Source organism: Mesoplodon mirus, assembly GCF_964341445.2.
Source record: "Mesoplodon mirus genome assembly, chromosome: 18".
NCBI lineage: Eukaryota > Metazoa > Chordata > Mammalia > Artiodactyla > Ziphiidae > Mesoplodon > Mesoplodon mirus.
Genome location: NC_138994.1, coordinates 3,439,995 through 3,453,704, shown reverse-complemented (window position 1 = coordinate 3,453,704; position 13,710 = coordinate 3,439,995). Strand labels below are relative to the sequence as shown.

Sequence of the window (13,710 nt, the reverse complement as noted above, 5' to 3'; positions counted from 1 at the left end):
AGAGGGGGCAGAGAGTTGCCATCTGGGCAATGGGTAAGATCTCGCCCACCCCCACCTTTGCCCCAACTCGGCCTCAGAACTCGGTTTTCCCGGCCCAGCCACGGAAGCTCTATCAAACCCCAGTGCTTGAGTCCTTCATCGAAGCCGTAGCCATGCAGCCGCAAGGTGGGCAGGGCCCTACGTAGGGCCACCCCTTGCCCCCCAAATATCCGCTACCCCGTTCTCCTGCCTCTATATTTCCCCAGAATGAAACATTGTCCTCCGCCCCCCACCATCTTACCCCCTCGCTGCAGCTAACCGCCACAGCCATGCAGCTGCACCTTCTGCAGGGCCCAACTTGGCACTCCTCCCTCCACTATCCCAGGCCGTTCTCCTCCTGCCTCTATTCTTCCCCAGAACTAAGCCCTCGGCCTGTGCCCCCCACCATCCCACCCTTTCACTGCTGCTCACGGCCACAGCCGAGCATTGGTATCTTCCGTGGAGCTTGCCCCGCGTCGGGCTCTCCTCTGCCTGCCTCCTCCTAGCCCTCTCCCGGCTGCGCGCCTCCGTTCCCTCCCACCCCCGTCCATCGGTCCATCTGCTTCCCGCAGCTACAGAACCTGGAGTCTTTGCGCGCGCTGCTGAAGGGCACGGAGGCGGAGCTGAGCATGCGCGTGTCGGAGGCGGCGCGGCGGCAGGAGGACCCGCTGCAGCGGCAGCGCACCCTAGTGGAGGAGGAGCGGCTGCGCTACCTCAACGACGAGGAGCTCATTACCCAGCAGCTCAAGTGAGGCTGGGCCCAGCTTTGGAGGGAGGGCTGGGGGTGCGGCCTGGGTGGCCGGCAACCTGGTTTCACGGCTGAAGGGAGGCGAAGCTCCCTTCCTTCTGAATCACAGGTGACGTTCAGAAGCCTGATTTCCTTCTTCTCTGTGGCCTGATTTCTCTGTGACCCACAAACCTTTGACCATCTGGCACAATTCCTGTTTTCTTTTTTTCTGGCTTGATGCCTGCTTTTGCTATGTTCTTGCTTCCTAACGGTCCACAGTCTGGCTTCCCCGTGGCCTGCAGCCTTACTCTCATGCGTCCAGCTGCCCGATGTCACTCTGCCCTCTGCCTGCGTTCATTCTGGCCTGTGACCCGTGCAAACTGACCCTCGAGTATTCAGGTGGAGCTTTCAGGTGTGGCCAGCTTGGTGCTGACCAGTCACAGTTGCCACCACTCCGAGTCTCTGATCTCTGAGACCAGGTATAGCCAAGGAGAACCTTCCTCCCGTCCTAGTGCAGCTGAAACAGGGCTCCAGGAAGAGAGAACACCCCACCCCCAAATGCTTAGACATGGAAGGGTTAACAGAAGGCGGTCCTCGGCTCCAAGTTTAACACATGGCTGTCTGGCCAAGATTCGATTGTCTGGCACCACTGAAGGGAGAGGCTGCCTGCCGCTGTCCATCCACTGAGTGAGCAGCCCCAGCCCCCCTGCAGCCTTCCCTGGTCAGTCCCTGGGGTCTGAGACAGAGGCCCTGCTCCTCCATCTGGTCTCCCTCTTGGTGGTTCAGGGCACAAGGGGCCTGAGGTCCAGCTCCAACACTGAGAGGCTGTTCGATCACGATAGCTTTTACCCTTCTCTGCACTTCAGCTTCCTCACCTGTGCCCAGTAGTAAGATTTTCGCAATTCTTCCCAGAGAGGACTTGGATTCTAGTGGTCAGCGACTCGGAGCCAGGGAGGCTGCTCAGAGGAGCCCAGCTTTCTCACCAAGGTCATAATTGGCTGTATCACTTGCAAGGGGCTACTTGAAAAGGGTCCCTGCTCCTCAGTCTTGGGCTCACAGCCTATAAGTACATGTGCTTTTCAGTGATGCACAGGGCAAAGATTCTCATGACCCCTTGTGGCTGAGATGAAATAAAGGGCCATCCCACTTGGAAATAAGCTGGTGGCAGCCACTGCATCACCCCTAGTGTGACAGCTGAGTGACAGCTCTTGTCACATCTCCAAGTAGACGGATGGCTGCCACCCCCTTACCCAGGGAATTCCATTTACCCAACTTTCGTGTCCCCTTTTTGCCCCTTTTTATTCAGCACAGAGGAGCGGGGTTGGAATTTTCAAAAGGAACTTCACTGAGACATTAAAGGAAAATAAAAGGAAATATAAAAGTACAGAGGCAGAAGGGATGAAAGGATGTATTTATGCTCCTGTCATATGAGTGTCTGGTCCTCAGCTTCCTGGGGGCCTCAGTTCTCCAGGAGGACACAGACTCCCTACCCGCTGCCCTGTTATCAAACCCATTGCTCAGACTGCTCACTTGAGAGAGCTTGGAGGCTGATACATGCTTCTGGCAGGATTCTCCATCTACTTCGAAAGGAGTTCCTGCCTTCTTTTGGGTGGGGCCTGGGCTGCACAGCAGCATGGCAGTGGCTTCGGCTTGGCCAGGGGACGTCCCTGCCCAGCCCCCACAGCCTCCTGGCGTTAAGTCAGCCAGCAGGCCCGTCCTTACCCCTGCTCTGGCTGCAGCCCCTGTACACTCGCTCTTGCTCGGCTTCACTCTGCCCCTTGCTTTTGCCCTGGCATCTTGCTGGAAGTAAAGGCTGACTTGGTGCTTCACTCAGCTTGGCTCACTCACCTGTCCTTCCAGCCAAGCACTTGAGCGCTGTCTAGACATTGCCCTTAGGGAAAGCCTCTGCTGCCTGAGACCTTTTGGCCTCTGGAGCATAGTGTGACCCAACCCAGGACCAGCTCTGTAAGCCTGTGACGTGTGTCAGCGCACAGGGCCCCACACTTGTGCAGGCCCCGTGCTTGGTTTAATGCTCTGCTGTCGTTATCTTGAAATGCTTAATTTTTAAACTAGGGGCAAAATCTGCATTTTGCTTTGGGACCCCCAAATCATATAGCTGGTTCTGTCCTGAGCCTCACTTCTCAACTCCTCTAGAACTAAACCTGGGTCTGGAAAGCCCCACTACTTTCTGATCCCAGTGTCTAGACTTGGGCTGGTCTGGACTCACTTGCAGAGCCTGCCCAGGTGATGGGCCCCCAAACTTTGGCAGATGGTAATGATCAGAAAATCGAGGTGCTAATTGAGCCTAAGGGGGGCCTTGTCCTTTCTGCTTGAGAGCTGCAGTGTTATTTCCTCCTGAAGGTTTACCTGAGTGCTCTTTTAAATGAAGGTCCCTTCCTCTGCAGAGTGATGTTTGAGAGTGACCATTTTACAAAACTGGCCCCCCCTGAGCCAGTCAGGTATCACACGCATCAAAAGAGAGTTGTTCTTTCGCGTGTGGCGGAGTGAAGCCTGGGTGTGACGGTGGGTGTGGGGTGATGTTAGTCCAGTGTGGGAGGGAGATGCAGCAGAACCCAATGGCTGAAGTCAGACAGGAGTAGATCCTGCTTTGCCACAAAATAGTTGTGTGACCTTGGACAAGTTAGTTAATCTCTCTGAGCTTCATTTTTTTTTTTTAATGCCAAAGCCCATCATTAGGGTAGCTTAGTTAGGGTAGCTAATTAATTAGTTAGGTTAGCTGCTGTAACAAATTGTATAATGGTTCAAAAGTAATCAATATACCTTTCTTTCTCATGGAACAGTATTGGTGGGTTAGCGGAGTGGCTTTCCTCCATGCAGTCATTCAGGGACCCAGGCTAATGGAGGTTTTGCCATCTTCAGTATGTGTCTTCCAAGATTATCCACAGGGTCATTGTCTTTCAACCAACAGGAAGGGGAAGTGAGCATGGAGGAGCTTATATGGGAGGGTTTTAGGGGCCAGGTCTGGAAACAGCATGTACCCCTTCCACTCATATTCCATTCGCTAGACCTCAGTCGAATGACCACTTCTACCTGCAAGGGAGGCTGGGAAATGTAGTCTAGTGTCTAAGCTACTGTTTGTGTGTAAACTGGAGCTAATAATGGTTCCCACCGACAGGATTTGTTGTGAGGATTAAATAAGGTAAAGAAAGGGAGGAGATGAATGTGCACCTGGCAGGCCATAAGCGCTAGTACAAGACAGCTCTTTAGCTGGTAGTGCTGACTCACAGGATTTTGTCCTTGGCTCCAGTGTGATATGTCTTTTCACCCGCTAGTTGGATGAAGATGTATAAAGCATGCTGATAAGATTTGCTGATGACACAGAGCTTTGAGGGGGAGCAAATCTGTTGGATGGTAGAACTGAGATTCAAAGGTTGTTCCTACATGGATCATTGAGCTGAAATCCAACAGATGGGATTTGACAGGAATGTATGTAGAGTCCTGCATGTGGGTCAGGGACATCAGTGACTCAAGTACAGAACTGAGATGACCTACCTGGGCAGAGTTCCTTCTTTCATTTATTCATTCCTTCCATAATTATTTACCAGGCATTTATTCTGCTCCAGGCACCATGCCAGGTGCTGGAAATCAGAGATGAATCAGAAAGACATGGTGTCTGCCTGCCTAGAGTTGCTTAGCCCAGCAAACAGGAGCTCCAGGGAGGAAGCAGACCCCCAACCCCAAGTGTAGGGAAGGGGGGAGAGGTTCCCATTGGGACCTGAGGATGAGTGGGAGTTAGTCACACATGTGCACGCGTGTGTGTGTGTGGGGGTGCTAAATGGAGTGTTCTAGGCAGAGGAAATGGCATTATAGAGGCCCAGGGAGAGCAGTACATACGAGGACCTCAGCGATTCTGGATGGTTCTAAACTGAAGCAAGCCAGATGAGGAGGACAGTGGATGTAGCTGGAGGGAAAATAAGAGCAGCTCCCAGGGACTGACCCCTTGCATTAGCTCATTTAATCCTCACAGTGGCCCCAGGAGGGAGGAACCCTTACCATCCCCATTTTTTGGGGTGAGGAAGTTGAGAGCTGGAGACAGTCAGTAACTTGTCCAAGATCTCTGCTGGGTCGGGCAGAGCTGGGATTGGAATTTGGATCTGTCTGTGACTCCAGAGCCAAATTTTCAACTACTACCCTCATACCCTTCTTGGCTACATTGAAGAGTTTGGATTTTAGCCTCAAAATGTTGGGATCCATTTCGGGTTCAAAACAGGCGGTGGTGACTTGGTAGTCTGATTTACATTTTAGAAATATGGAGGGTTTTAAAACGACACAAGGGCTTCCCTGGTGGTGCAGTGGTTAAGAATCCGCCTGCCAATGCAGGGGACACAGGTTCCAGCCCTGGTCCGGGAAGATCCCACATGCTGCGGAGCAACTAAGCCCGTGCACCACAACTACTGAGCCTGCGCTCTAGAGCCCGTGAGCCACAACTGCTGAGCCCGTGCACCACAACTACTGGAGCCTGCGCACCTAGAGCCTGTGCTCTGCAACAAGAGAAGCCACCGCAGTGAGAAGCCCGCGCACCGCCACTAAGAGTAGCCCCCGCTCACCGCAACTAGAGAAAGCCTGAGCGCACCAACGAAGACCCAATGCAGCCAAAAATAAATACATAAATAAATTTTTTTTTTTTTTTTTTTTTTTTTTGCGGTACGCGGGCCACCTCTCACTGTTGTGGCCTCTCCCGTTGCGGCGCACAGGCTCCGGACGTGCAGGCTCAGCGGCCATGGCTCACGGGCCCAGCCGCTCCGCGGCATGTGGGATCTTCCTGGACCGGGGCACGAACCCGCGTCCCCTGCATCGGCAGGCGGACTCTCAACCACTGCGCCACCAGGGAAGCCCCATAAATACATTTTTTAAAAAAAGAAAAAAACCCCACAAGCTCAGCATAAACCATCTGAAAATTGAAAGCAGCTTTGTCATTGAGGAAAGAGGCTGAGTGTCTGGATCACTTGAGCAAAGGTAGATGGACATGGCAGTGCCACCCTGGAAAAGAAGAGACTCTAGGAGCACATGTGACTGCCTCCAGTTCTCTGAAAAGCTGCCAGTTTCTCTGCTGTGTCCTTGGCATAATGAGAATCAGAGGATGCAGGTTATCGGGAGGGAGATTTGGATTGATGTTGCTAAAGATCAGAGCTTCAAAGAGGGGACCCAGGGCCCCTGTTAGGGAGTGCTTCTGAAGTCTCCTCTCTGAAGTTGGGCTTTCTGATTTCACTTGGGCTTGTGGCCTGGTGGATGGCTTTTAATTTTGATCTGATTGGTGGCCTGATTTCTTTCCAGCTGCCCAATTTCAGGGGGCTGGGCTGGGGCCAGAGAGGCTGAAAGGGTCTTTCTGTGGCTGCAGTGACCTGGAGAAGTCGGTGGAGAAGATCCAGAGGGACGTGTCCCATAACCACCGACTGGTGCCTGGGCCCGAGCTGGAAGAGAAGGCGCTGGTGCTGAAGCAGCTCGGGGAGACGCTGACTGAACTCAAGGGTGAGCCTGGGGGCACCCCGACCCCCACCGCACTGCCTGTCCTCCCAGTCCTCGGAGCTGCTCCCTCCGCAGCTCACTCCTTCCCTTCCCCTCAGCTCACTTCCCAGGCCTGCAGAGCAAAATGCGGGTAGTGTTGCGTGTGGAGGTGGAGGCAGTGAAGTTCCTGAAGGAGGAGCCACAGCGCCTGGATGGGCTGCTCAAGCGCTGCCGAGGGATCACAGACACGCTGGCCCAGATCCGAAGGTCATTCTATCTCTGAGTTCTTATCTCTGACCTCCAGTTTCCCAGTGGGGTCACATACTGAGCTAGATCGATAGGTCAACCTGACCCCTTATCCCAGTTCCCACAAAGCTCACTGGTGTGCCGACTGGATCTGCACCTCAGCTCTGACCTGTGGCTCCGTGCATGTTGTAGGCTCGGCCCTCCCATTTGCCGGATGCAGTCACTCCTCCCCAGGCCCTTCCACTTGTCCTGCAAGATCCCAGAGCCCTCCTCAAACCCCACCTCCCCCAGGCCAGGCTTCCCTCCCACGGGGCCACCACCCTGCAGGCCTCACAGCTGCCCCCAACTCTCCCAACCCCAGGCAAGTGGACGAAGGTGCGTGGCCACCCCCCAGCAACCTCCTGAATCAGTCCCCCAAGAAGGTGACAGCCGAGACTGACTTCAACAAGAGCTTGGACTTTGAAATGCCACCCCCCAGCCCTCCACTGAAGCTCCACGAGATGAGCGGGCCAACCGAGGGGGCCCCTCCGACCCCAAAGGCGGGCAACCCCACCAAAGGCCTGGACACTCCTGGCAAGAGAAGCGTGGACAAGGCTGTGTCTGTTGAGGTGCTGGGCCCGGCATGGGGGGGCCAGAACTAGGCTCACACGTTCTCACCACCGTCCTAGATTGGCAAGTGCCAACACGTGGGGACTTGTTCCTGGGGGACGAGGAAGTCTGAGAAGCATCCTGAGGGTGACATTAGTCCTGCTAGACAGAAAAGCATATTATAAACCTACGATAATCAAGGCAGTGTGGTGTGAGCATAAGAGTCGATTATGTGCTCAGTGAGACAGAATAGAATGTCTAAAAGCAGGTCTAAGTTTATCCCAAGAGTAGTTTGTAATGAAGGTGGTATTCCAGGCTCACAGGGAAAGCATGTAATACTCAAGGAGGAGCCCGAGGCTCGGACCAAATGGGAGGCTTCCTTTCCATTCCTTGCATGTGTGGCTGAGGCCCCAGAGGTCCAGGAGCAGGGCAGCTGCTTCAGTCCTGACTGTCGACCCCTCCTCTCAAGGCTGCCGAGCGGGACTGGGAGGAAAAGCGGGCAGCCCTGACCCAGTACAGCGCCAAGGACATCAACCGGCTTCTGGAGGAGACGCAGGCAGAGCTGCTGAAGGCCATCCCCGACCTGGATTGTGGCAGCAAGGCCCACCCAGGCCCAGCCCCCACCCCTGACCACAAGCCCCCCAAGATGCCCCACGGCCAGAAGGCAACCCCCCGAACGGAGCCCAGTGGAAGGAGAGGCTCAGGTATGGGGGCAGGTAGGGGGCTGGCGAAGAGCCCAGAGGAGGGGAGCCCCAGCCTCGGGAGCTCTCAGGTTAATGGGGGAGGCGCTTGGGAGTGAGAATCTTTGTGGTCGGGCTGCCAGAGGAGGGAGGTGCTGGCCTGCCCCTCATCCACGAAGCTCCCAGAAGGACGGGATAGCACTGGCCTCCATCCAGGGGTTTTTCCCACTGCTCTGACTGCTGCTGAGAGGACCATGCAGGGAGGATGAGCAAGGCCAGGCAGAGGCTCATCCCCCTGCACGTTCTGACCCAGTGTGTATGCCAGAAGCGAGGCTGTGGTGAGACGGGGTGCGGGTGCAGCGCTGAGCTATACGGACAGGGTTCCTGTGCTCCCTGAGCCTGTGAGAAACCCGAGCCAGAAATGGCAACTGTCATTCACGCATTTATTCATTCTTGCCACGTATATATTTGTTAAGCACCCACTATCTGCTGGGTGCTGGGGATAAGGAGATAAGGCTGCTTTCAAAGAGCTTAAAATTTTGTGGGAGAATAATACCAACATCTGTGTTTATCAAGCACTTACTATGCGGCAAGAACTGCTCCAAATGCTTTCTACGTATCAATCCTTATAATTGTGCAACAATCCCAGGAGGCAGATATAGTCATTATTTCCATTTTACAGATGAGGACAGTAAGGCCCAGTGTGGTTAAGTCATCTGTCCCAGGCCATACCTCGTGTGTAAACCGGAAATAGGATTCAGGTGCTAAATGCTGTCCTAGAGGAGGCCCTGGAAGGGCAGGAAGGCCTTCCCATGGAAGGGGACTTTCCACTGGAGTCTTGCATTTCCCTGGCCAGTGAGAGAGGGCACTCCAGGGAGAAACAGCACATACAAACGCCTGGAGGTGTGTGTTTGGTGTTGCCCAGCTGGGTCCAGACCAGGGAGTAGTAAGCAGAGCTGAAGCTGAAAGGTTGGCAGGCACAGAGGGTGCTGGGCCAAGAAACTTGAACATGGTTTGGGGTCATGGGGAATCACTGGGGGATCAAAGGCAGAGGAATGTCAGGCTTGAGTGACTTTTCTGCAGGTTGCCCAGGAAGCAGCCCCCACCCCGGGAAGAACTGGGGGAAAGGAGAGCCTGGTGGGTGGGGTCAGACTCTCAGAATAGTATAACCACTCTCTCTTGATGGAGAAAGGATGAAGGTCTGTGCAGGGCAGGGCTGAGGGGTGGGCAGGAAAGGGATGGGTTAGAGCAGTGATTCTCAAACTTGAATGTGCACGTGAAATCACCCGGGGATCTGCTAGAACGTGGATTCTGATTCAGCAGCTCTGGGTGGGGCCTGTGCTTCTGCATTTCGAACAAGCTCCCACGTGCTGCCAATGCTGTGGTTCCACGGGCCACACTTTGAGTTGCAAGGGATGAGAGGGCTGTAAGGGGAGGAGCAGCAGGGCTTGGGGTTGGATTGCATGGGGAGGTAGGAGAGAAGGAGGAGGGGGCCTGTGTCCTTTCCCCTGCGCGTTCCTCTCCCTTCCTCCCTGGAGGAGGAAGCCAGGTTTATCCTAACCCTGGAGTCAGATGTGGTGCACAGACTCCAGGGTTACGAGTCCCCTGACCCCCAGTCCCTTGGCTGCCCACAGATGAGCTGACAGTGCCCCGATACCGCACGGAGAAGCCGTCCAAGTCGCCCCCGCCGCCCCCTCCCCGCCGGAGCTTCCCCTCCTCCCATGGCCTGACCACCACGCGCACTGGAGAGGTCGTGGTCACCAGCAAGAAGGACTCGGCCTTCATCAAGGTACCACCACCGCTTGGGTAGGGGTCAGGGGGTTGAGCTGGGGGGATGCCTGAGATGACCTCTGGAGGCTCTCTGGGGTGGTCCCTTCTCTCAGAGGAAGTGGAAGGAAAGAAAGGCGGCTGGCCAGTGGTGACTCTGCTTCTGGCTTGGGCTTCCTCCATGGCAAGGGGCCATCCTGGCAGATGAGGAGCTGGGGCAGGTGGGAGATGGTCTGGAAGTGCTGGGGCCTAGGAGGTGAGCTGGAGGGGACCAGAGCCTGGTCTTGATGGGGACCGGGCCCTTGCAGAAGGCCGAGTCTGAGGAGCTGGAGGTGCAGAAGCCCCAGGTGAAGCTGCGCCGAGCCGTGTCCGAGGTGGCCCGCCCATCCTCCACACCCCCCATCATGGCCTCTGCCATCAAGGATGAGGACGACGAGGACCGCATCATCGCAGAGCTGGAGGTGGGTCGGGGGCGCACCTGGCCCCTGAGTCATCAGCCAGGCCCCCTCCCTTTGCCTGTCAAGCTGACCCCAGGGTGAGGGGCCCGGACTAGGACAGGGGACTGGATTCTTGGGTCCCCACTGAGGCTGCTTCTTGCCTCAGTTTCTTCTCCACTGTAAAATGGGGGAGGGGGTCTAAAGTCCCTCCCGGCATGTTTGAGGTTTTTACTGTAGTGTCTGAGACGCCCCGCAACTGCCCTGACACCTCCTGTACTCTGAGACCCCCATCCCCTAGGGTTCTGAGAACAGAAGCTCTAACAAACTCACCCATATGCCTTGACCCTCTCCCAGTGCTGTAAGTCACCCAGATTCGAGTGTTCTCAGCACCCGTCCCCGAGAGGCTGAAGACCTGGACCACCAGGGCCTCTGGTGGCCAGTGGCCATGGTGAGGGGCCAAGGAGGGCCAGGCCAGGCCGCCCCCTCCCCATGAGTGCCTGGGTCAGAGCCCAGCACCCCCATCCTCCCTGTACCCCCTCCTCCAAACCTGCCCCCACCTTCTGCTCCCCAGGTGTTTGAGAGAAGCTCAGTGTCTCCCCTCCCCCCCACGCCCTGCCGCCAGCCGATCCCCACCTTGCTGTTCCCCCAGGACCCGGGGCCTCCTGGGGGCTCAGCCCCGGGCCCCATGTGGAAGGTAACGGGCTGCCCCCCACCTCTCACGACGCTCTCTCTGCCTGTGCCTCCACGCTTCCTCTCCTCACTTCTCACGCTAACCCGCTAGAACCCCCGCTAGAACCTGCCAGTCACATCCCTGAGTCCCACCGCTGCCACGGCCTCCCCCCCTCCCCCGCCCCAAGGAGGGGTGCATCACCCTTCCTTCCCTCTCCAGACTCCAGCAGCCTGGTACCTGGTGGCCCCCTTGGGTCTGCATTTCCTTACAGGCTTGATTCCGGGTCTGGCGTGTGGTGGCTTGGGTATTTTGTTCCTATCTGCAGCCAGAGTTTAGGTCCGGCCCGAAGCCCACGTTTTGTCTTGGTCCAAGATTGGAGTTTGGATCTTGCTTGTTACATGACTTTAGGCCCAACTCAAAGTCTGACACTGTCCTGAGCCCTTGCCTAGTCCCTGCCCCCGTCTCCCCTACTCTGCTGCCTGTGCCAGGTGGGGGCTCTTTCTCCCACTAGAATCTGTGCCTTGCACTGGGCACCAGGATACCCAGGAGGGAGGCTCATTGACAGCCTCTCTCCACCCCATGGCCCCACCTGGGCAGAGAGCTTGGGATGGAAGAAACCCACGCCCTTCCTTGGCTGCCGGTTCTGTCTTTCGACATTGGGAATTTCTTCCTTCTCTCTAACTTCAGTCCTTGCTGCTGTCCTGCTGCACTTACTTCCTTTTTATTTTTTCTTGGGAATTTGAGGGTGACCTGCTGTCTGCACCCCAGGGGGCTGTGCTTGGTTGGGGAGGGGGAATTGCGGGGCGGTGGTCTGGGAATCTCTCCCTCTGCCCAGTTAGGTTGTAGCAGGAGGGCGTCTGCTTTGCAGAGGGGAGCCTCCCATGCACGCACGTGTTCACCTTCCTCATCTGGTTCTCTTGGCCCACAGTGGGTTCTGTGCTGGCCGCCACCTGATTTCTAGCCTGGCTTGAGACCTGGTGGTGCTTTGGCTCCCTGGCGGGGGGAGCAGACAGGCACCAAACGGGTAGACAGTGCTGTCTGCTGGGCAGAGGATGGGCACAGAGCAGTCCAAGGAGCCGTCTCGGGGTGAACAGTATGGCAGGGCTGCCCCAGGCTGGCTGTGCCCTCGGCACCTTGGCCCGCTGCACCCAGCCACTGCACCGTTCTGGCCCTGGAAGCCAGTCCTGGTGGGGTCCAGTGGGCAGAGCCCCTCCACTGGCCCTTTGGGCTGGCTGCCCCTCTGCATCCTGAGGCGCCATCGGGCAGTGGAGCCGGGCGGGCATGGGTCGCCCTCTCTGCCTTCCCAGTCTGCACCTCCCACATCCAGGTAAGCAGGTGGCAGGGCTGGGTGGGTTGCCTTGGGCGAGGGGTCTGGGGGTCCCTGCTGCCCCCCACGCATCTCCCCATGGCTCCTTTTAGTGGAAAGAGCACTGGACTTGGAGTCAGACTGCCTGGGTTCAAATCCTGGCTCTGCCACTAGCTAGCTGTGAGTAAGTGACCTTGGGTAAATTACATGATACCCCCCACCTCAGTTTCCTCATCTGTAAAGTGATGAGAGTAGTAGCCATTTCACAGGCAACAGAAAGGATTAAAGATGAAGTTCCTGGTATAAAACTCTGCTCAGAATTAGACCAGAATTCACGCAAGTGGGGTAGGGGTGACTGGGGGCCTCTCTCTCTGCCCCCACCAAAGCCAGAGCCCGGGACGCTCACACAGAGGCAGATGCTCTAGCTTTGCCCAAGCCTGTGCAGCAGAGGGACTTAACTGAGCCCCTCCCGTTGTGACTGTGAAGCCCTCAGAGAAAGCTCCAGAAGTAAGGGTTAGGGACCAGGAGTCTCTGGCCTGAGATGAGGATGGCAGACCCACCCTCCGAGGCCAGAGGCCAACACCTGGTCTCCACCCACACGGGGCTGTGGGTATCGGACATCCAGTTAGAGTCAACAGATAGCTAATATCTATGGAGCACTTACACGGTGCCAGGCATTGTTCCAAGCACGTGCCCACTTCATCCTCCACCAGCCTCACGTTATTGTTACTCCATCGCACAGACGGGTAAACTCCTGGCAGCAACCATGAGAGCTGCTCTCAGAGTTTAACATGGGTGATGAGATGTAAACATGTGTCTGTGCTTCTAGGTAAACTGGCATCTTTGCCAGAAAGTGGGAGACTGTAGGGTGTGGTGGGAAAAGGCCTGAGTTCTAGTCCCAGCTTTGCCTCTAACTTGCTGGGTAAACTCAGTCAGGACCCTCCCCTGCCTCGGTTTCCCCATCTGTGAAAGGAAGGGGCTGGGCTCACCCACATGTGAACCCCCATCCCAGCTCAGGGTGCTTTGGTTGCAGGGATCACACTCTCCCTCATCTTTCCTCTCTCCGCAGGCTGCTGCAGGCCCCGGGCCCTTCTGCGTCCCCCGGATCATCTTGACAGAGTGTGCCCCCAAACCTCCCTCTCCACCAGAGGCCAGGCTTGAGGAACCCAGTCTCAGGACAGCCCCAACCCCACGACCCCGGACCCTGGCTGGCAGCGGGAGGGGCTGGGGTAATCCACAGGCCCCGCCAGGGCTAATGGCTGAGGTTTCCCAGCCCGGGAACAACTCGATGCTGGAGAAGGAAGGGGCTGCTCTGAAGAGACTGGGGACAGAGAGTTGCAGCCCAGAAAAGGGAGGAGCTGGGGTCCCCTGTTCTCGGGGACCTGCCCCAGACAGGACCCAGGAGCCCTCCGCTGCCGAGACCTACCCAGAGGAGACCCTCAAGGACTCTGGACACGACGGGGAGTGCAGGGGTCAGCGTGCTGCTGGCCTGGGCTGCACGGGGTGCGGTGCCACCACCCAGCGGATGGACAGCCTGGAGGAGACGCTCCGGGAGCTGGAAGCCACCCTGAGCCAGATGGGCACGGCCCCTGCCGCGGGATCCCCCGGCAGCCCCCCACCCCCGCCCCCTGGTCCCCAGGTGGCTGCCTCCTGCCCCGTCCTCTCTTCTTACCTTCCTGCTCCAGTCTTCAGAGCTGGAGGGAGTGGGAGGCCGCAGGAGCACCGCGCCAGCCCCCTCCTCCCACTGGCCTTCTCTCAGCCCCGCCACCCTCCTGGGAGCCCAGTGCCAGGCTGGCTTTGCAGGC

General features: G+C 56.9%; 1 protein-coding gene across 2 annotated transcripts in view; it reads left to right on the top strand.

Moving 5' to 3' along the window:
- SRCIN1 (SRC kinase signaling inhibitor 1) overlaps positions 1–13,710 on the top strand; it is a gene marked incomplete at its 5' end in the record, with an annotated part of 66,903 nt that overhangs the window by 43,346 nt on the left and 9,847 nt on the right. For both annotated transcript variants that reach the window (XM_082604373.1, XM_082604372.1), the window contains 7 exons: positions 591–766; positions 6,105–6,235; positions 6,331–6,478; positions 6,819–7,065; positions 7,515–7,749; positions 9,360–9,514; positions 9,801–9,953. In XM_082604373.1, coding sequence (XP_082460499.1) covers positions 591–766; positions 6,105–6,235; positions 6,331–6,478; positions 6,819–7,065; positions 7,515–7,749; positions 9,360–9,514; positions 9,801–9,953 — 1,245 coding nt within the window. The remainder of the gene's footprint in view (positions 1–590; positions 767–6,104; positions 6,236–6,330; positions 6,479–6,818; positions 7,066–7,514; positions 7,750–9,359; positions 9,515–9,800; positions 9,954–13,710) is intronic.